Source organism: Muntiacus reevesi, chromosome 4 (genome assembly GCF_963930625.1).
Source record: "Muntiacus reevesi chromosome 4, mMunRee1.1, whole genome shotgun sequence".
NCBI lineage: Eukaryota > Metazoa > Chordata > Mammalia > Artiodactyla > Cervidae > Muntiacus > Muntiacus reevesi.
The window spans coordinates 119,622,777-119,645,615 of NC_089252.1; the positions used below are offsets into that span (position 1 = coordinate 119,622,777).

The 22,839-nt window shown below is 40.9% G+C and overlaps 1 protein-coding gene across 2 annotated transcripts in view; it reads left to right on the top strand.

The window, feature by feature from the left end:
* Positions 1-5,851: 5,851 nt before the first annotated feature.
* RAB21 (RAB21, member RAS oncogene family) overlaps positions 5,852-22,839 on the top strand; it is a 35,837-nt gene continuing 18,849 nt past the window's right edge. For both annotated transcript variants that reach the window (XR_010663036.1, XM_065934088.1), the window contains exons 1-4: positions 5,852-6,255; positions 17,593-17,652; positions 18,387-18,494; positions 21,063-21,126. Coding sequence is in view for 1 of the 2 variants with exons in the window: in XM_065934088.1 (XP_065790160.1) it covers positions 6,106-6,255; positions 17,593-17,652; positions 18,387-18,494; positions 21,063-21,126 (382 nt within the window). In the remaining variant the exon portion in view is untranslated. The remainder of the gene's footprint in view (positions 6,256-17,592; positions 17,653-18,386; positions 18,495-21,062; positions 21,127-22,839) is intronic.

Genomic DNA, 22,839 nt, shown 5'->3' on the forward strand with positions numbered 1-22,839 from the left:
ACTACAATGAGAAGCCCTCACACCACAAAGAAGAGTAGCCCCCACTCATTTCAACTAGAGAAAGCCTGCATGCAGCAACCAAGACTCAACACAGCCATAAATAATCAAATAAATAAATGAGTTTTAAAATTAACATCTTTGTTGTACTATGTCCTGTTGTCCCTATCATTCCTTGGTACATAGGATGCCTCATGGCTCGTGGAAATACTAGGAGGAAATTCCCACAGATTAAAGTATGAAAACTTTGTCCTACCTCAATTCACACAGCAAATGTTTACCGAGTGACCGTTATGTCCCAGGCACAGTGCCGGGCCTGGAGACTCAGTGGTGTGCCAGTCATCAACGTGTCTGTTGTCACGGAGCTTAGAAACATGGACACAAATAAATGTTAGGAGTGTGGCAAAAGTACTGAAGCTGAAGCCTGTGGGGCCCTCTTGGGTACAAACCCTTTCTGTGTCCCCTGTTTCTTGTTTGCAGGAAAAAAGACCTCCTAGACCTTCCATGAGTTCCAAAGAGCAGATTCAGTTACTTATCAGAGAAGTGAGGGAACGCAGAAGCAAAAAAGAAGCAGTCAACAACAACAAAAAATGCAGGATGGTCAGGGTCCTGGTTCCTCATCAAGGGACACACACACACACACACACAATATCTTTGAGTTCTTCTGCCAGAACTAAGGGCCTCCCAGGTCCGGGTTCCTCATCAAGGGACACACACACACACACACACACACACACACACACACACACACACACTATCTTTGAGTTCTTCTGCCAGAACTAAGGGCCTCCCAGGTGGCGCACACACACACACACACACACACACACACACACACACACACACACACACACACACACACACACACACACTATCTTTGAGTTCTTCTGCCAGAACTAAGGGCCTCCCAGGTCCGGGTTCCTCATCAAGGGACACACACACACACACACACACTATCTTTGAGTTCTTCTGCCAGAACTAATGGCCTCCCAGGTGGCGTGCACACACACACACACACACACACACACACTATCTTTGAGTTCTTCTGCCAGAACTAATGGCCTCCCAGGTGGCGTGCACACACACACACACACACACACACACACACACACACACACACTATCTTTGAGTTCTTCTGCCAGAACTAAGGGCCTCCCAGGTGGCGCAGCTGGTAAAGAACCAGGAACTAAGGCTCCCACCCAGGTGGAGGATGGCAACTTTCCGCTGAGGACAAGATTCCTGGAGTAGTGCCCTGTTACCTCGCCAACCAATCAGCAGAAAGTCACACATCCTGCAGCCCTTACTCCAAATTTGCCTATAAAAACTTCCCTGAAAACCACTGGGGAGTTGGGGGATTTTTGAGCATGAGCCAACCATTCTCCTTGCTCAGCCCTGCAATAAATCTTTCTCTGCTCCAAATGAGAACCCGGAGGCAGATGAGGACTAGGCCTGTAAGAAGATCAGAATGGATGCACGGAAGACTCTCCTACCATAATGATAGGAAGACAAGGTGGTATGACATGAAGGTGGAAAGTCAGGAAACACCCTCATCATGTGGGGACTGTATAGGTCATGGTAAAGAATTCGAGCCTGTTTAGTTTTAAGTTTTGTAAGTTTTATTTTTTGGTCAAGGGCAGTTTTTATTTATTTTTGTTTATATAATTTTGCTGCACTGGGTCTCTGTTGCTGCACGCAGGCTCTCTCCAGCTGTGGCAAGCATGGGCTACTCTAGTTGCAGTACAAGGACTTCTCATTGCAGTGGCTTCTCTTGTGGAGCACAGGCTCTGAGGGCACGGGGTTTAGTAGTGGCAGCACGCGGGCTCAGCAGGTGCAGCTGGGGGCTCTAGAGCACAGACTCTGTAGAGTGGCCCACAGGCTCAGTTGCACAGGCACATGGAATCTTCCCAGACCAGGGATCGAACCCTTGTCCCCTGAATTGGCAGGTGGGCTCTTATCCACTGTGCCACTAGGGAAGTCTGAATTTATTCTTTAAAATTACTCTGGCAGCTGTTTGAAGAATATATTGCAGTGGGTAACAGGGCAAAAGGCAGAGGCAGGGAGGGGCTTCCTTGGTGGCTTGGTGGTAAAGAAACCCCCTGCCAGTGCAGGAGCTGTGGGTTCAATCCCTGGGTTGGGAAGATCCCTGGAGAAGGAAGTGGCAACCCACTCCAGTATTCTTGCCTAGGAAACCTCATAGACAGAGGAGGCTGGCGGGCTACAGTCCCTGAGGTTGAACACACTAGACAACAAGAAGAAGAAGCAGGGAGACATGTTAGAGGGTTATTGTAGTAACACACAAAAAAGGTGATTGTGGGTTTCACTAGGGTGGTAGAGATGGAGAATTGATGAATGCAAGATCTGTCTCACGCAGGGAGCCCAGCAGATGGCTCTGTGATGACCTAGAGGGGTGGGATGTGGAGGGAGGCTCTGGAAGGAGCCTATATATACAGGCTCATTCCTGTCGTTGCAATGCAGAAACCCATACAACATTATAAAGAAATTATCCTCCAATTAAAAAACAAAAAAACAAAAAATGTGTTTTTCGAGGTATAGTGGATGGATGTGAAGATTAAGAGAAAACAGAAAGATATTAGCTAGGTTTTGGCCGTAGTAAATGGCAACCCACTCCAGTGTTCTTGCCTGGAGAATCCCAGGGACAGCGGAACCTGGTGGGCTGCCGTCTGTGGGGTTGCACAGAGTTGGACACGACTGAAGTGACTTAGCAGCAGCAGCTGTAGTAAATAGATGCATAATAAAATTATTTACCAAGACAGGAAAAACCAGGGAAGAAACAACTTTTGGAGATAAGTTGAGGGATCTATTTTAAACATATGGTGTTTATATATATGCCTATTTGACATTTGAGCGATGATGTTAAGTGGGAGTTGCCTATATACATGTCAAGTGCACAAGGGAGTGATAGATGTACATTGAAGAGTAGTGAATATGTAGTAGATATTTCAAGCCAAAGGACTGGGTGAGATCAATAGAGAGAGAGTTTTATTCGAGAGAACTGAGTCTGGAAGCCCACTAACACTTAGAGACTGGCAGAAAGAGTTGGACACAACTGAAGTGGCAGAGCACGCACTCATGGGTAGGTGGAGAAGCAAGCAAGCAGATGGAAAAGATGCAGCTAATAAAGCAGGGGAAACTGGAAGATTGTGATAACCTGGAAGGCACAGGGGCCACAAATGTCACAAAAAAGAGAGTGGCCAGCTGAGTCAAACCTAACAAAATATTGAGAAAATTGAGGATAAAGGATGTGCCCATTTGATCTGACTTATCTTGTGAAACAGCTCGGTTAGTTGATGTTCCCAAGGTTCCATAGCTCCATGTACAGGTCCTATAGAGCACTTACCAAACTTTAACTGTTTCAATTATTTGTGATTCCCATTAGACTGTAAACTGGATGAGGGCAGAAGTCATATCTTACTGGATTACATTTGTAGCACAATATCTGACAATGGGTAACAACGTAACATTTCCAGGCACAAGGTATTCAAACCTGGTATCTTTGAAGGGCCTCAACCAACCTGCCACAATTTACACCTGTATTTCCCTACTCTGTGCTCAAAATTGTGCCTAACTGACGTATTGCAATCTATGAACATTCCTTAAATCCCACTGTAAGCTACAACTGGAAAATTATTTTAATTTTAGACAAATTATTTCACAAAAAAGTTTTCATTGTTTTTCAGTGATGAATACAAACTACTGTGCTTAGATTCTAAGATGATTAAGCTATTAAATGATCTGGGATCCATATTATTTGAACAGTGGTTGAAACGATTGACTATACTGAAAAGAAAAGGCTTAAAGGAAGATCATACAGCTTTCTTCACATGTATTAATATAAAGATGTTTCACAGAGAACAGAGATTAGATACATGTTGTGTAGGTTGAATGAGAAACAATTTATTGTAGGCAGTGAAGGCCTACATTTCAATTTATTGTAGGCAGTGAGAGCCTAAATTTCAATTCAATATTAAAAATTCAGAATGGACAATGGAATGGGCCCCTTCAAAGTGAGGTCTCTTCCAAATTCTGGAACAACTCATGAATATCCAAAGACTCTGAGAGCAGGAATGTGGACAGAAGTAGAGAATATATCCTTAGAGGCAAGGATGAGGATATTTTATAAAAACATAAGGTTTCTTTAATGGCTGATTCTAAATAAATTGAAGTAGTGTTATCGTTCTCCAATCCATTTTTCAAATTGTAGCCAGAGTGATCCTTTAAACGTCAAATCTGATTGTATCAGCCTCTTTAATTAAAACCCTTCATTTGCTGAAACGTCCTCTCAGTATTGATTCCTGGCTTCTGTGTTGGTCTCATCTGAAGTTCTCTGCATTCTTATCTTACTTGTTTTTCTCTATCTCAAGGTTGTAGGTCATGCTATTCTCTCTGCTTGCAGAGCTCTCCTCCCTTCTTCACCCAGATTACACCTTTCCAAGGGTAGCATCTTCCCAGCAGCTTTCCCTAGTAGGCTAAACCAGTTGGGTCCCCATCATTTGTGCTGTGCTCAGTCGTGTCCAACTCTTTGCAGCCCACCAGGTTCATCTGCCCATGGGATTTTCCAGGCAAGAATACTGGAGTGGGGGTGCCAGCTCCTACTCCAGGGTATCTTCCCCACCCAGGAATCTAACGGGCATCTCTAGCCTCTCCCGCATTGGCAGGCAGTTTCTTTACCACTAGCGCCACCTGGGAAGCCCCTGAGTCCCCATATACATTTGCAAATACTCAGAACTGCTTTATAAAGATGAAACCATTCAATTGAATAATGACCGTTTCTGTTTTTCCTGCTAAACAGTAAGTTCTTAATGACAAGGCATTGTATCTTATTCAGCACAGTGCCTGGCATATGGTGGGCACCTTCAAATATTTGTTGAATCAATGAATCGACCATCTGGTTTGAATAGAAGAGGAGTCTCATGAAAAAGACTATGTTTGCTGACATCAGGTTTCTGGTTGCAAACTTTTAGAAACACTGGTATGGTATCTTGGAAGAACTTATTTCATGAAAGAAAGGGGAGGCACAGGAGGAAATCATCAAATCCGACAGGTTTGTCGAGGCGGAGTCAACATGGAAAGTCATGGGGGGAAAAAGCTTCATGAAAGATAGGAAAAGATGGGAAACCAAGGCATAAGGGCCTAAGAAGTATCATTTATTCATTCCTTCCCAAATATTTATAGAATACCAGTAATGTGTCTGGCACTTGGAGTCAGAAACTCCAGGGTGGGCGAGTCTCACACAGTTCTTGCCTTTAAGAAATCTACAGCCTAATAAGGAAAGAGAAATACTGAACATAGGAATTTCCACGAAGTATAGTAAGTTGGGCTAGAGAAGATACACCGGTGGGGAGAGAGATGAAATGATGGACAAAGATGGGTGGTCAGGGAAACCTTCTGGTTTAAGGCGAGACACTGAGATTTAAGCAGGAGTCCAGGTGGTCTGGGGACCTGAAAGAAATTCAATAGTTAGGATTTGGGATCCCACAGAGAAAGACTGTCAAGATACTCAGGGGGGCACCTTGGCAAAATCGTTTTACCGGGACCTCCGGAAGGGAGAGGTCATTAGCCTCGTGAACATCCCCTGGGCAAGAACGAGAACATTGTGTATTTGAACATTCCACCCGAGCTGGGCTCGCCTCAAATTCCTCATTCTTCATTGCACGCAGGCTCCCACCAGCTGCAGAGAGGTGGCGGCCCGCAGACAGGCGAGCTCCGCCGGAGCTGGCCCGCAGGGTCTCGCTCGGGCCCGCGGCCGCGGTCCGCAGGCCCCGCCCACGCCCAGACGCGCTCCCGGCCGCCCCCGCCGCGGCCGTCACGTGACCCGACGTGTGACGTAGGAGGAAGGAGACGCCATTAGAGGGAGGCGGAGAGCGAGCGCCCCTCGCCTCTCCCCCGGTTCCTGACGTGGTGCCCGGGGCCCTTCACTCTCGGACTTTCCTCTCGGCGCTTCCAGGCCTCTCCCGGAGGCGGCAGTGGGGACGGCGCCCGGGGCGGGGGGCGCCGGTGCGGAGGGGCTGCGCGGGCCGCGGCTGTGAAGGTGCCGCGGCGTCTGGGGAACTCGGCGCGGCGCTAGGGCTCGGGCGGCGAGGACGCGACGGGATGGCTGCGGCCGGCGGCGGCGGGGCGGCGGCGGGCCGAGCCTATTCGTTCAAGGTGGTGCTGCTGGGGGAAGGCTGCGTGGGTAAGACGTCGCTGGTGCTGCGCTACTGCGAGAACAAGTTCAACGACAAGCACATCACCACCCTGCAGGTGCGGGCCGCGGGGGGCGGGGGCGGCGTCTCGGGGCCCCTGCGCCTCCGCGCCTCAGGGGACTTTGCCACCGCGGTCCTCTGGGTCGGGGCGCCCAGATCCCAGGCCTGTCCCCTCCGCCTGCGCTTTGCCTTTGCGGTCTCACCCTGGGAAGACGCGTCGTCGGGGCAGCCCGGAGACGGTACAGGCTCTCGGGAGAGAAGTGGAAGGGCCCTGAAAAGTCCCCAGGGTCCCCAGAGTGGCTGCGCATGTGGTGGGGTCCCGGTCGTGGGGCTAGTTTTTCCTCTCTGACTCGCTTCCGCTTGGGCCCTAGGTGCCTTCACCCTGCAGTCAGTCAACCGAGCGTCAGCCCTTTTTCTTTCTTTCGGAATTAGGAACTTAGCTGCGGGTTTGATTTTGCGAACTAGGTGATGTGTAACTTCAGCACTTACTGATGACTAAGTGTTTGTGCAAGTTCCATTTTGTCCTGTCTTCGAACAACGTGCCGATTGGCAAGACTTTTCTGTCTGGAGGGATTTTGAAATGACCGCTTGCTGGTGAGGGTTACGCAGTTCCATTGCAGCCTGAGTGGGTCTGACTTGTGGGTCACTTATATTCACCGATGCGGGTCGACCCATATTCACGTGGAAACGTCATACGAATACTGGTCAACAATTGGTCCTCAAGCTAACAGCTTTACTGCTGCTGTTTATTTTCTTTGCTTGTAAATATAGGGCCAGCTTTCATTTGCAGATACATGATTGTTAGTCAGAAAAGTGTTAAAATGTAATCATTAATTGAGCGTGAAATCAGTTTGCACATATTAGAAGAAAAATACCCAACGAATCCGCCCTGATCAGTTTCATCAGGGGCAGTCAAGTCTAGTGGACTTTGAGCCTGATTGCACCTCTGTTCGTTTAACTAGCTGTGTGATTTTGGGCAAGTTAATTAACCTATCTGTGCTTGTGTTTCTCCATCTGTTAAAATGGCCATAATAACAGTATATAGTTCATACGATTGTCAGGACAAATATACATAAACGCACCTAGGACCTGGCCCAGTGTAAGTGCTCCATCTTTATTATTACTACCCCAAATTGCGCAGTAGATCCTAATTAGTGATTGTATAGTGTGTAAGTCCATGGACACTATTTGATAGAATGCAATTTCTTAATTGTGGCATTAGATGTTTGATGCTATTTTTAAACTACTGAGTCTAGAATTTACAAAGACTGCTCTGATTCTGATTCCATGTTCTATTTTTACTCGTCTGTTTTTACTTCTGTATAAAGCATACGATCTGAAAGAGTGAATGTCGGGAACCTGGGTGGTTTTTTTGTTGCTGCTGCTTTTTTCCTGCATTTTTGTACAAGGTCACTTAACACAACTTTAATAATTATGGTTGAGTGTTAGTAGAGAGATAAAGGAAATTTATAGGTTCAATACCTATGATCAGTTGGAAATTTCAAAATTTATTAAGGTAAAGTAATAATAGCTAACATTTAGTGAGTTCTTACTGTGCTGAGTATTTTACTTTTCTTCTGTTCTTATAACAGCCTGTGAGGTGGATAGTTTTATTAGCCTCATTTTACAGATGCTGAAACAGGCATGGTTAAGTTGAGTAACTTGTTGGTCATCATATTGCTACAAGTCTTGGTTCTCAAGCTGAAATTTGAATCCAGTTTAGATTTAAAATTTTGGACCACTGTTTCTGGATGTTGCTAAACCACCCCTTAGTGATTTCTTTTGTGCTACAGATCTTAGAGAAAAGAGAAGACCATTTTAATTGAGCTCTTAATTTTTAAAAAAAGATAATTTAGCCCTTCAGCCTAAAAATTACACTTATATTTTACATTCCAAAAATATTCTCAAAGCTTTTAGCTGGGTTAAGATTTTTAAATGTCTGAGAGGAAACTTCTGCAATCTACGTAGATCTCAAAGCATAGCATATAACTCTTATTACAAACATTTTCTGGATTATGTTCTAGAATTGAGGATTTTGCTGTGTACCAACATATGGAAACAGCATTATATACAGTCTCCTTCTCTTGGATATCAGATCATTCCATCTTTTCAAACAGTCTTTTCAGAGAAATTTGATTTCAGTGAGACCCATAGAGAGTCTTGTATACCTTTCATTCCAAATGGAGAGGAACTAATGCATCATAAGATGTGAGAGAAAGAATTTACCTTTTTACTTCGCAAAAAGAACTACCTACTACTTATATTTGTAAAATACTTTGTGTTTTGGTTGCAAAGTACACTCTCAAGCATTCCTGTTTTAAAGACTAAAAGGAACCTAAGATAGTTTATGGTTTACTATTTCAGTCTTTTGTTTAATATTTCAATCAAGTGATTGCCTACTTTAGTCTGAACATCTTGGAGGTGAGATGAACTGATACAGAAGGTGGAAAACAATGTATCCTGAGATGGCATGTTTCATTTTTGGACAGATTACTTTCCAGTTAGTTTTTCCGTGTCTAGAGACAAAATCTGTTTCCCTGCTCTCTGAATCTTAGTCACACATGGCATCCCTTCTGATAGTTGAAGATTGCTATACATCTCCTTGAGTTTTGTCTTCTCTTGGTAAACAGTTCTGGTTCCTTTTACTAGACCGCCTGTAACATTGTTCTAAGTCATATCATTATTTTGACATCTCTTCTGGATACTTGGTATTTAATCATTGCCCTCTTTTCTTAATATTTGATAGCTTAAGCTGCAGAAATGACTCTTAGTGTGGTTTGAACTGTGCAAAGAAGTGCAGGCTATCATCTCCCCTGTGGAGAATCCTTTTCTAACTCTGAAGTAGAAAAGATCCTATGAGTTTTTGGGCTGCCACATTGATTAATATTGGGCCTGCTGTCTTAGTTTTGTTTGCTGAAAGGAAGGGAGAGAGGTACAGGGAGAGAGTGAGGAAGGAAGACTACATCCCTCAAATTCATTTCACTTTCATTGTATAGTTGCCTTCCTCCCCAACCCCCAATGTATTTGACCCATTAAAGTTGACTTTGATAGGTTTGCTCCAATGCTTAATGCCTGTTGATATGCTTTTGAATTTTGACTCTGTAGCTCAAGAAACATTGATGGAGCTTCTGTGGGTCAGGCACTAGATTGGGTCCTGGCCGTGCCCGTAAAAATAAGGCATGATCTCTACAGCTGTATTAGGCACCCATTTTAACTTTTTACCCGAAGATTTGGTAAGATTGTCTTCAGTGTTCTCATTAGTCATTAATAGACTCTGAAAGAAAAGGGCGAGCCGGGGCCAAGCACAGAGCTCTTCACAAGTTTCTCTATAGTCTAGTGACACAGGACCAGAGGTTTCTCTTTAGATTCGCAGAGTCTAAGGGTGGGGCTTTTCCCAGACCAGACACGGGCCACAGCCTTCTTTCTTTGTGACTGTGCAGAAGTCTTTAATGGAGTGTTATACATATTAATGATAATGGAAACAGAAAAGAAGACTGACTGCTATGAGCTACTGCCTAGTGGACTTGAAACCTTTATTGAAAATGGCTATTCCAGCGTTACAAATCTGACTTTTTTTTTTTTTTTTTTTTTGCCCTTGCTACATCAGTCTTGCCTGTAGGGGATATCATGAGATACTTTGTCAAATGCTTGCAGAGGACAAGATGCATTTTTTTTTTCTGCAGTAGGAGACCATCTGATGTGGTAAAAAGGGACAGGACTTTGAAGTTAGTTTGAAGTTTTGGCTTCTACCTTGTGGCTATCATGATTTTGGCAGGGTATTCTAATGTTTGTAAGCTAGCTCTTTACCCATGAAATTGGAGGATCTCAATCATAAGATGTTTATGTGGGTTAGAGAACCACACTGCAAACCTCCTGGCACAGTGTTTGTTTGATGAATGTCAGCTGTTGGATGAATTGTGTGTGTGTGTGTGCTCAGTTGCTCAGCCATGTCCGACTCTTTGTGACCCCATGGACTGTGGCCCACAAGGCTCTTCTGCCCATGGAATTTTTCAGGCAAGAATACTGGAGCGGGTTGCCATTTTCCTCCTCCAGGGGATTTTCCCCACCCATGGATTGAACCCTTGTCTTTTGTGTCTCCTTCATTGGGAGGCAGATTCTTTACCACTGGCGCCACCTGGGAATGAATAAATGGTGCTTAATTTCTGTTGGTTTCTTTCAGGGTAACCCAGACAAAGAGGTAATGGGATTAATTTGACATGAATTATTTTGTGAACTCATGCAGTCTGAGGGACTGCTCCCTTTTATATTTTTATACATACATATGTATTTGTTTAATATCCATTCTAGAGTTTGTCTGGGCTTGACATTTCTGGAAAGTCACTTTTTTAATTTTTAAAAATTGTGACATTTGCCATGCTTTGGTGTCTTAGTACTGTTCGTTTTTTGCAGACCTCCTCCTAGGTTACTGATTATTATGAAGTAATGTTGTAGGTGAGCTCTCCGAGGACTCAGTTTCCTTTCGCTGGCTTACCAAGAAAGTTTGGGCTCATACCAAGTCCCAGGCTTCCTTCTGTGGTTTCCTCATTGTTTTGGGCTGTGTTAAACCTGACACAGACAAGAAAGACAGTTGGAGTGAGGGACTCATTGCTTTGTCCCTGTAATTTAATTGTTGAACCTAAGCAGTTACATTCAAGAATTGTTTATTTCATGCCTGTCAAACATTGTGCGAGCTGGGCAAAGTAAAGATGAGAAAGATATTGTAACCTTCTGTTAACTTTCTTCTTTATTCTTAAATGCTTGTGTGATTTCAGTTGTCTTTGTTTCTCTCTCTGTTTGTGCTCTTGGATAGCCACTTCCTTTTCTTTAGCTGAAACTCCCCTTCCCCCTTATTGTAAGACTGTGCACTTTGACTTAAATGCCTTATTACTACTTTCAACTAATCTCCTGTGTAAAAAGTAACATTTTTCATAATCAGAACCATCCATCATCTTTCCTTTTAGAACTCTAACTGGAATGCCACCTCTCTACCTCCTGAAGTCTAGGGTAGGTGCCTGTCATTTGATTAACAAAGCAGTGCTGTAAAGTTGGTTGGGAAGACAGTATCCTAAGAGTTTGCAAGTGAGAAAAGACTTGGGTTAGATTTCTGAGGTCCTATGTATAGTGATGGGTAGATTTCTGAGGTCCTATGTATAGTGATGGTGTAACTATTTTTTTCTTAATCTATGTCAGCTACTTTTTTTTTTTTTTTAATTCATACACCTTAACCTCCAGAGCAACACTTGGCATTCAGATTCTAGCAGTTAGTTTTATACTCAGCTAGGAGTCTTAATTTCCTTGTTTATAAGATTAGTGTTTCAAATGTGTGAAAGATCTTCTAAGGTAGTACTGGAAGCCACTTAAAAGATTCAGCCAATTTGTTTACAATGTCTTTATAAAATACCATAGTAGAAATCTTTCCTTTTTCCCTCAGTATTTTACTAGATATATGTGGGCTATGGAAGGGTGGGTGATTTTTTTTTTTTTAAGAAGAGTTTTTCTGAATTATTGCTTTGAACTTCTAACACATAACTAACTGTTCTGTATCTAACTTATTTTCTGCTGTATGTTTTGAGCTAGTCCTTCGAAGTGACTTTTTGACTCTTCAAAGTATTTACTTGGACTCTAAACTGATTATAATAGCTCTTTATGGAAGCTAAAGATAAGAAATGAGGTAGTCAAGCACCCAGCTTAGTTTTCTTTCTTTTTTTTAAATTAAAAATATTTGATATATAGCATTTTATAAACTTAAGTTGTGTAACATGTTGATTTGTTACCTTTATATACTGTAACATGATTTTGACCTTGTAGAAAGTCATCTTAGTTTTCTGGTAGCTCATTTTTATTGCCTTGCTAGAGAGGACTCATTTTATGAGTTACCTGACTGAACCCTTTCATGTCTACAACTTCAGCTGAAAGGAGTCAGTGGATTACGCCCGCCACTCCCAGCCCCACTTGCATAATCTTAGCCCCTGATCAGGGTAAGACGGGGCAATGAAAGCACAAAGTCCTAACCCCTGGACACCAGGGAACTTCCAATGGATGCTTTAAATCCTTAAGCCAGAAACAATGTTAGTAACTGTAGCAAAAGTAATATAACTGGAAAGTCTGTTGAATTTAGATAAAGACAGTTGGATATTTGTCTACAGTTGTTACTGTACTGCATTAGGTATTTTGTTTTGCCAAAAGAACAAGTGGTTTGGCCAAAAAACCCCAGAAAAACATTAAAACTTTGATGAAACCAGTTATGAAAAGACTTTCACTTGGCAAATTCAATTTATTCTTATTATATCTCACCTATAAGCATTTTTAAAAAATAGAGATTAAAAAAATACCCGTCATGACTTCAAATAGAAGTGCTGGGTAAATAAGCATCAGGTGCGAATGACAAATATCTAATAAGATTGATAAATCTCTTAATCCACCTAAAGTTTGGAAGATGACATCTTTGGAATTAGAAGAAATAGTGATGCTGTAACTCAGGGTTTTCCTGTGGTGCACTGGTAAAGAATCCATCTGCCAGTGCAGAAAGTACAAGACAGGTGGGTTTGATCTCTGGGTCTGGAAGAGCCCCTGGAGTAGGAAATGACAACCTGCTCCAGTATTCTTGCCGGCGATAATTCTATAGACAGAGGACCCTGGCAGGCTGCAGTCCATGGGGTCGCAAAGAGTTGGACATGACTGAGCAACCAAGCACACTGAGCGCACACGCACACACAAACACAACTCAGGGTTTGGAGGACTAAAGTGAGAAACGTACCACTACTTTGATTCTCATTGTTTGTGGCTACCCTGAGAGTATTTTGGGAGATGAGTTGGTGTCCAGGAGCACTCAGTCCAAGTGGAGGAGAGCCAGCTTAAGAACGTGTGTGTTCTAGAATAGGCAGCTTTGTGCAGTGGGGAAAGTCAGACAGCCTTCCACCCACTGCAGTACCTGACTGAGTTGTCTGACCTTGGGTGAGTCACTGTATTTCTTTAAATCTCGGATTCACACCTGTGAAATAGGGCTAATTGCCTACTTCACAGGGTTCTTATTAATACAAAAGTAAAATGAGAAAGACGAAGCGTGGTGGCACATAATATGTACTATTTTTTTTCTTCCCATATTCCTCGAAACCTTTGAATTGACATTGTTTACATTGCCACTCTCCCCTTCTCTTTCTCAGTGGGGTTCTTTCACTGAGATGTTGCTAGGGCTTTATAAATTCCTTAGGAAAGTGTGTGAAAAAAAATTTTTTTTTTTGATATGTGCATATGAGCAGTTTTCTTGAGTGTTGAGTAGGTTCATGGCTTTTATCTGATTCTCAAAGCAGTTCATGATTATACTTTCCTCCCATTTTTACTATCATGTAATAGAATTAAGAACCTCTGCCCCAGAGTATTACATAACCATGAATGGTATCTCAGTAGCTTGGCCAAATTAAGTATGCCTCATAGAGGTAGTTGGGGGGAGAAAAAAGAGATTTCAACCTTCTGGTCATTTGCAGCTGTCTTGATGTCATGTTAAATCTTTCCACTTTCTTCTCAACTGTAATTATTTTTAAAACAGAAGATGTTTGTTCTTTAAAAAATATCTATGAAATATTAAGAATTTAGGATTTATATAAAACGAGATGATTTGTATTACAAAAGAACTCTTTCCATAGAGAGAGTCTTAAGTTTGTTATGAAGACAGAAAGAAAAGATTTAGTGAGCACCGTGTTACAGTGTGCTTTCCTGGTGCATCAGATATTTGAGTTAAAATAATTTGGTTTATAAGGAAACTATTTGAAACATATCTTTTACGTAACTTGAATTATACCAGGCACACTGTCGATGCATTTATCTACAGTAACAACATTTGCACGTCTACTGTGGGCAGCACTGTGGTCCCCCTGCCCCCTCTGTTGGAGAAGTGCTCGTTCACATCTCAGTCTGGCAGGTACCACAGCACAGTGCCTATGAGTCAGGCCCATGCCTGGAGCCAGACCGCCTAGATTTCAAATCCTACTCTGTCGCTTGTGACCTTGAACAAGATACTTAACATTCCTTTGTCTCTGTGTCCGCTTCTATAATATTTGGATAATAACTATATCTAATCACAGCGTTTTACGAGAAATGAATTAATATTGAAAAGTATTTAAAACACTGCCTATGTCATTGTAAGCACTGTGAAAGTGTTAAATAAAAATATGTAATCTAGTTAACAGAATACGTATACCCATGAAAAAATAACTTAAAATATGAGGTGGTATGTGCTGTATATTGTAAGATTAGGTTCCCTAAAGTTCTGCTGCATAGAGAAATCCAGTGTGGGCTTGTATGGGTGGTATGAGACAATTAAAAAATTCAGAGAAGATTATTATAGGTCTGTGAACTGGTTTTGGATAGATGAAATTAATATAGAAACTAAAGAATAGGCCCAAGTTAGAGAGGAATTTTATGAACAAACAGAATTGGAGGAAATATATAGTATAGACTATGAATACTGGAAGCTTTCTAGGATGATAGATATGGACAAATGGTGGAGGTCCTTGGATACAAAGATAAGGCTTTGAGATTTTTCTTTCTATATTAGGGCTCCCTGACTTTCATAAAGGAGAAGCTTATGAATGACTGTAAAAAGTGCATTGCACAGTACTTGGTGAAAGGTAAGCATTCAGTAACTGTTAGCTGCTATTAGCAATAGCAGTAGAAATGACTGTGTAGTGTCTCACTGTGTCGATGGGCTACATTTGTATATTTTTTAAAGAATTGCCTAGTGATATATACTTAGGTTATTTCGTTCCATTTTCTTTCTTGCTTTTTCTAAAGAATCAATGCTGTAATGAGCACTCTTTCCATAAAATTATTCTATACATCCATGGTTCCTTAGGAGAGACTTAGCACTGTCTCCCAACTCACCATGGAAGGTGATGGTAAGTTTCAGAAGGAATGGTAGAAAGGACGTGATGGAGCCTTCCCAGCCATAATTCACTTCCTTCTGCTGAGGAATCCCCACGAAACTCTTGACAAAAGGCTTTTATGATATTTCCTGGTGATAACTTATTAGAGAACTCAGCTATGGATGTGGTAAGGGCTTTTTGTTTTTGTTTGTTTGCTTGTTTTTATTTTTAATCATGGAGGTTTGGGGAAGATAATTTGGCATGTAGACTAGAGAACCAGAGTGTGAGGTGAGACCAAAGGTATTTATATTTATGACTTAATATGAGACTGGTGGTCATAGAACTTGAGAGGAAATATGAAGACAAGACTTGATCAGTTTTTTTGGAATATGGGATGACAGGGAAGGAAGAATATTCAGTGATGATATTCCTGAGATGTTAAACCTCAGTGCCTTGGAGAATGTGATCAAAATACTAATGTTACAGTGGAAAGCCAATTTTGGAGGGAAGATCAGTTTAATTTTAAATATGTTTGAAAGAGGAGAAATAGGCATTTAACTTTACTTATCTATTAAACATTTGTATAGGAGTCAGATTTTGAGTTTCTTTATATAACAGTGATAGTGAAATAGGGCAAATGGTTGAGTTCAAATAAATTATACAACTGATAAGTGGCAAAGCTGAGATTCAAATCCAAAGTTCTGCTTCAAAGTTGCTATTCTTAACCCTTATGCTATGAGTGGGAAATATTCCTTCATTCATATTTATTGTCATAACATGTATTTGGTCTTCTTATTTTCCAAGTTATTTCCTTTCTTGTTTTGCCATTGAATTAAATATTATACCCTTTTCTATATAACCTTTGTTTTATTTAATAAAATATCTTGAAGGTAGACATTCCTGGATTTGATCTCAGCTCTGCCATTTGTGATTCCTTTCTATCTGGATTCCTTAGTTAATCATTCAATCTAGTGGCCTTTTCTTAGTTTTTAATTTTCCTTGGTATATATACAGTAGAAAGTCCTTCCTAAAATCTAGGTTCTTTCTCCTTCAGTAATACCAGTAATTCACCATCCTAGCCTTTTTATCTGTTTTACTTTCCATCTCTGCACTTTCTTTTGTATCGATACACTTAAATGTGATAATCTCTGAATAGCTTTGAACTTGGTTCTTTGTTCCTTTTTTAAACATGTCAACTGACTCAGGTTTCTGATTATATTCCCTCTTCAATTACTCTTGATTTTATTCTCTTTTCTATCTTAATGCATTTAATTCAGGCTCTTTATGCTTTTCTTTCCAGCTTTAAAATAGCCTCCTGTCTTCCGGGTCTAGTCCTGTCTTTCTTCCTATCATAGTCATTCTCTTAAAAATACAGATTTTATATGTCCTCACTGCTTAAAAGCTCTTCATTGATTCTTCATTGTCAACAGTATTATTTCCTAACATTTACTTATTTGGATGAGTTAGGTGTTTCTTCAGGGGAAAAGAAGTCAAGTGAGTTTGGGAAATACTTGTATAAACACAGTTAGCCAGGCTTTCTTTTGGCAGACTCTCAGGGTGCGCTGTGAATGCACAAAGGCGATACGGAGCAATACACAGCAGTCCGCAAATACACCTGACTGTAGTGTGCCTTAAAAAGAAAAACCAAAAGCCTTGTCTGGAGTCTTGAAACAGCTTTTATTGACACCCACAAGGTTAAGTCCGTATCTTTAGATATGAAGTTTCAGGGTTTTTTGATTCAACCTTTTCCTAACTTTAGAGTTTCATCTCTGGCATATGCCGGAACAGCTTGGAGTTTCCTGTGGCATGGTGAGTTACATGTTTCAGGCTTCAGTGGTTTCACCTGTCTGTCAGGAAAAACCCTACTACTCATAAAGAGGAGCTCATTACTTTCTTACTGAAGCCTTTTGTGACTTATCCAGGCAAGCTTTACACTCCTTTCTCAGCATTTTCCTTATAGTGTACTTAGCAAGGCCCTCCATTTTAACCGTTCTCTTTACTTTTTAATATTTGCAGTGGAACTGTAAGCTCTTTGAAAGCTGGAACTGTTTTCTTTCATTTCTGTGATAGTACCTGGTACAGTTTTTAGCTGTAGTTTAAATAATTGAATTGCAAAATAATTGTGGGAAAATTTCCAGTAGTAATGGTATTCATACAGCTAAGTAAACACCAGTAAACATTTCTTTTCTCTCATCTTAGAAGTCTCTTAGACTCTTTCTATAATGAGTAGGTTAGGTGACATCAAATTAAATGCTAAGAAAATGTTTTAATGAGGGGAAAAAAAACTAAGAAAATATTTAATGACCAGCTTTTGGGTACTTTTCATAACTTGTGTTCATAAAACAAATTATCTTTTTCTTAGAATAAAAATAATGTTCTGTTTTCAGTGGAAACAATGTTTAGTTATTAACAGAAACTCATGATTGCTTTTTCTCCCAGATATCTTGTTTCATATGATATGATTCATTCATCTATAGTTTTTAGGATAAGAGGTTTTATGTAAAGCATCATTTAATGTATATCTCTCTTCTTAGGCATCATTCTTAACAAAGAAGTTAAATATTGGTGGGAAGAGAGTAAATCTTGCTATATGGGTAAGTTAACGTTTTCAGCTGTATGAGTGAAGGCCTTTACCTGTTCTTCATGCTCTAATAACTGATTGACTTAAGAAATAGGAATTTGAATTTCTGGATTTTTTGTTGTTGTTGTTAACTCAAGGTGAGCCAAAATTTTTTTTTTTTAATTAAACATCTTTTCCCCCTAAAATCTGGCTAAGAATTCTGTCTTAAATATACTTTTATACGTGAATAATGCTGTCATAACTTTTCAACTGGAGAAGGGTGAACTCAGGGATTCCATTTCAGAGAAAGAGGTGGACAGCCTGCCTGGCCTTTATCCCCCTGTCTCCATGTCCTAATCTTCCAAGGGAGTGGCTGGTGGAGACTAGGGCAAGGATAATGCAGTTTCTCCTTGTCTCCTCTCTCTGTGGGAGAACGTAAATTTAGTGCCAAGCCTGTTTCTGGCTTATAAGGCCATTGTGGTCATGCCAGCCCTTTGACAACTGAGGGTGGCTTTTTAGCGAGGGTGGGAAAGATTGCTGAGAAGGAGGAGGGCTCGGGAGGGGAGAAGTAACCTTTACAAAACAGTAAAACAGTAAATATTAATTATAACTTTACTTAAATTTTTTTATAGCTTGTTTCTTTTAACAGTGTTTTGGGGTTATCTATAACTTTATACCCTAGTTTATAATTAGTCAGAAGCTCACTGTAGTTTAAATAATAGATATATTTTTTCTTCTGGTCTAATAAACGTTTGTTGCTTTATTTAGGATACAGCAGGTCAAGAGAGATTCCACGCATTGGGTCCAATTTACTACAGAGATTCAAATGGAGCTATTTTAGTTTATGATATAACAGATGAAGATTCTTTTCAGAAGGTACCTTGCTTACTTATGGGTGAACAACTTAATAGAGCAACAGTGATTTGTCAAGTCTACATTAACTTGTTTGTTTAACAGTGTGATTAGCCTTGGCTTTAAAAGCATAGTTTGTACATATATGATGATCAGTCATATTTTTTAATGAAGTATTTAATTCATGTTAACAGTATGGATATCATCTATTAATAGTTTATTATATGGCTTTCTCAGATATTGGAAAGGGAAATAATCTGAACTAAAAGCTTCAGAAAAATACAGATGCCTTTTTTTCTCCTTATTGAAGAAAAATCACAAACTTTTTTTTTTGATTCTGTACACACTGGGCACCTGAAAACTTGGTATTGCTGCACGGGTGGGTTCCATAATGATGGGGAGGTAGAAGAAGAACTAAATCAAGTTTAAGCTCTTTTCTCCTCACTAGGTATCCTGGAGGATTCAGTACAGATTTTAAAAGGAAAATCAACGTAGTGTTTATTTTAAAGTACTTCGTTTTTATAAATTTTTTGGGACCAAAAATGAGTGACCATTAAACTTAACCTCTGAATTCTCATCACAGTTAGGATTGTGACAGTTTACTTATTTGAACTTTTGAAAGCCTTTGGGAATAAGAAAAGATATGTAACTAAAGGGGGTAATTCCAAGGCGAAACTTTTCTTGCCTTGAGTTACAGGTTTGTACTTCTTGAAATTACTTGCCCTTTTTGTTTTTTATTTTTATTTATTTCCTAGCATTTAATGGATGAAGCAGATATACAAGTGAGCCTTTGGATTATTATGCCGTGTTGAAAAACGTAGGCCGAGGAGTAGAAAAATGAAAATAGGTAGCTTGCAGATTTAATGATATTTTAAAACATTTTATCTTTGGGATGCTGTTTGTTATCTCTTCTATCCCTTCTTGCCTTTTTGGCATGGAAAGAAATGGTTTAAGTATTTTATTGATTAAAAGAAAGTGGAGTCATTTAGGTTGAAAAGTGACCAGTTATCTCTTGCTGCATAACAAAACCCCCCAAATTTGATGGCTTAAAACAACAACATTTTATTTCTCATGGTTTCGAGGGTTGCCTGGGCTTCCCTTGTACCTCAGTTGGTAAAGAATCCGCCTGCAGTGCAGGAGACCTGGGTTTGATCCCAGGGTTGGGAAGATCCCCTGGAGAAGGGAAAGGCTACCCATTCTAGTATTCTGGCCTGGAAAATTCCATGGACTATATAGTCCATGCGGTCGTAAAGAGTCGGACAGGACTGAGCGATTTTCACTCTCTTTCTTTTCTGGACAAATCCTCTGCTCCGTATGGTGTCAGTGGAGTCACTCAGACTGCTGCATGAACTGGGGGTGGCTGGGTGGGGACCTGGATCCAAGAGGGCCTGGTTTTCCCCCATGTACCTTCTCACTCTATTTGGTGTCTTGTTCTCCAGTACTCTGTCCACATGCTCTCATTATTCTGTATTCCAGCCAAACCTTATATGACAACTAGATCCCAAGAGAGAGCTGACAGATTTCCTAAGACTTTAGTCTGGAATTGGCATGGCGCTAGTACTGCCACATTCTCTTGGTCAAAGCAGGAGACTCGGCTAGAGCAGAGTCAGCGAGAGAAGAAATGGACTCTTGGCAGACAGTTTCTGACCCTCTGTAACTCATCACAGAGTGTATGGGTTAATGAATAGAATGCCTGTGGAGGGGAATCTGACTGCAGATGAAGAATATTGGCTAGAGGTAGGGAATTCCCTGGCTAGTCCAGTGGTTACCCGTAGGTGGTAGCAGTGTCTAGAGACAGCTTTGGTTGTCACACCTGGCAGTGGCACTGGTGTCTAGCCGGTGGGAGGCCAGGGATGCTATTAAGCGTCATTCACTGCACAGGACAGCCCTCGCGGAGAGAGCTGGCAAAGCCAAAGTACCAGTGATGCTGAGGGTGAAGAAACCTATCACACACCAGAAGATAAAACTTTATTTTACTCTCTTTCTACTCCTGTACGTTTTGTTTTTCCTGTAAGTGTGTGTCACAGAAGCTCCTGTGCCTCTATTTTGGAACCAACTGGGGTATAAAAGACTTTTAATTAAGCTTGTATATGTGTGTATTTTTTTATTTTTATTTTATTTTTTTTGGTTGCATCATGTGCCTTGTGGGATCTTGGTTTCCTGACCAGGGATTGAACCCTGGCCCTGAGCGGTAAAGCACTGAGTTCTAGCCGCTGGACCACTAGGGAATCCTCAAGCCCATACGTTCTTCAGTGTGATTCTACATGAGCACCTCTTATCAGAGGCTGCAGTGGACATGCTTTTGCTCTGGTGAACAGCTTTGCTTAGATATGTGGACGATTTATGAAAGTTTGTAATTAGAGATGTTTCTCTTTATACTTAGTATGTAGATGGGAGAGAAATCTTTCCATTGGGTGTGTGTGTCTGTGATTTGCAATATACATGCTCCTATATAGTGAATCATTCCTAATAACTAAATATATGGACCATTAGACAGAATTTTGAGGTATTTTCGCAACATTGCATTTTGGGGTATTGTAATTGTAGTCATTGTAACAGGGTTTGTTTTAATATTTACGCTTGTATACACAGGTTAAAAACTGGGTGAAAGAATTACGGAAAATGTTGGGAAATGAAATCTGTTTATGTATAGTAGGTAAGTGACAGTAATTTTTTAAAATGTCCTTTGTTTCTTTTTTACTCTATTAAAGAATAGTAAATGAATAATTTTCATTTTAAAGTTACATGAGAAAAGAAAAATGGTATTTTAGTATTTAATATTTAGAGTAATTTAGAATTTTGAAGGGAACTTTCAAGAGATTCAAACATCTGTAATTCAAGGAATGCCCTTGGGGGAGCAGCTGGGAATCCCTGAACATGTAGGGCTTTGAGTCTCCCAGCCTTGCTTCAACTTGACCTTTAGTTTTTCATTGTAAGATTATTTTAGAAAATAAAAGAGTTTGGCCACTACAATATAATTAAAATCAGTGACTTAAGCTGTGTTCTTGTCATATTGTCGTCGTTCAGTGGCTAAGTTGTGTCCGACTCTTTGCAGCCCCATGGCCTGCAGCACGCCAGGCTCTTCTGTCCTCCACTATCTCCCAGAGTTTGCTCAAATTCATCTCCATTAAATGGGTGATGCTATCTAATCGTCTTCTTTTCTGCCACTCTCTTCTCCTTTTGCCTTCAGTCTTTCCCAGAAGCAGGGGCTTTGCCAGTGAGTCAGCTCTTCACTCAGGTGGCCAAAGTATTGGAGTGTTAGCTTCAGCATCAGTCCTTCCAGTGAATATTCAGTGTGGATTTCTTTTAGGATTGACTAGTTTGATCTTCTTGCTGTCCAAGGGACTCTCAAAAGTCTTGAAGAGCACAAGTCAAAAGCATCAGTTGTTCAGCACTCAGCCTTCTTTATGGTCCAACTCAACATTCATACGTGACTGGAAAAACCATAGCTTTGACTGCATAGACCTTTGTCAGCAAATTGATGTCACTACTTTTTAATACACTGTCTAGGTTTGTCATTGCTTACCTTCCAAGGAACAACTGTCTTTTTATTTTGTGGTGGCAGTCACTATGCACAGTGATTTTGGAACCCAACAAAAGAAAATCTGTCAGTGTTTCCACTTTTTCCCCATCTATTTGCCATGAAGTGATGGGGCCAGATGCTATGATTTTAGTTTTTTGAATGTTGAGTTATAAACCAACTTTTCCACTCTCCTCTTTCACGCTAATCAAGAGGTTCTTTAGTCCTCTTCACTTTTTGCCATTAGAGGGGTATCATCTGCATATCTGAGGTTGTTGATATTTCCCCCAGCAATCTTGATTCCAGCTTGTGCTTCATCCAGCCTGGCATTTTGCATGATGTACTCTGCATAGAAGTTAAATAAGCAGGGTGACAGAACACAGCCTTGTCGTACTCCTTTTCCAGTTTGGAGCCAGTCTGTTGTTCCATGTCCGGTTCTAACTGTTGCTTCCTGACCTGCAAACAGGTTTCTCAGGAGACAGGTAAGGTGGTCTGGTATTCCCATCTCTTTAAGAATTTTCCACAGTTTCTTGTGATCCACTCAGTCAAAAGCTTTAGCATAGTCAATGAAGCAGAAGTAGATGTTTTTCTGGAACTTCCTTGCTTTCTCCATCATTCAACAAATGTTGGCAGTTTGATCTCTGGCTTCCTCTGCCTCTTCGAAACCCACCTTGTACATCTGGAAGTTACCAGTTCATGTACTATTGAAGCCTACCTTGAAGGATTTTGAGCATTACCTTACTAGCATGTGAAATGAGTGCAATTGTGTGGTAGTTTGAACATTCTTTGACATTGCCTTTCTTTGGGATTGGAATGAAAACTGACCTTTTCCAGTCCTGTTGCTGCTGG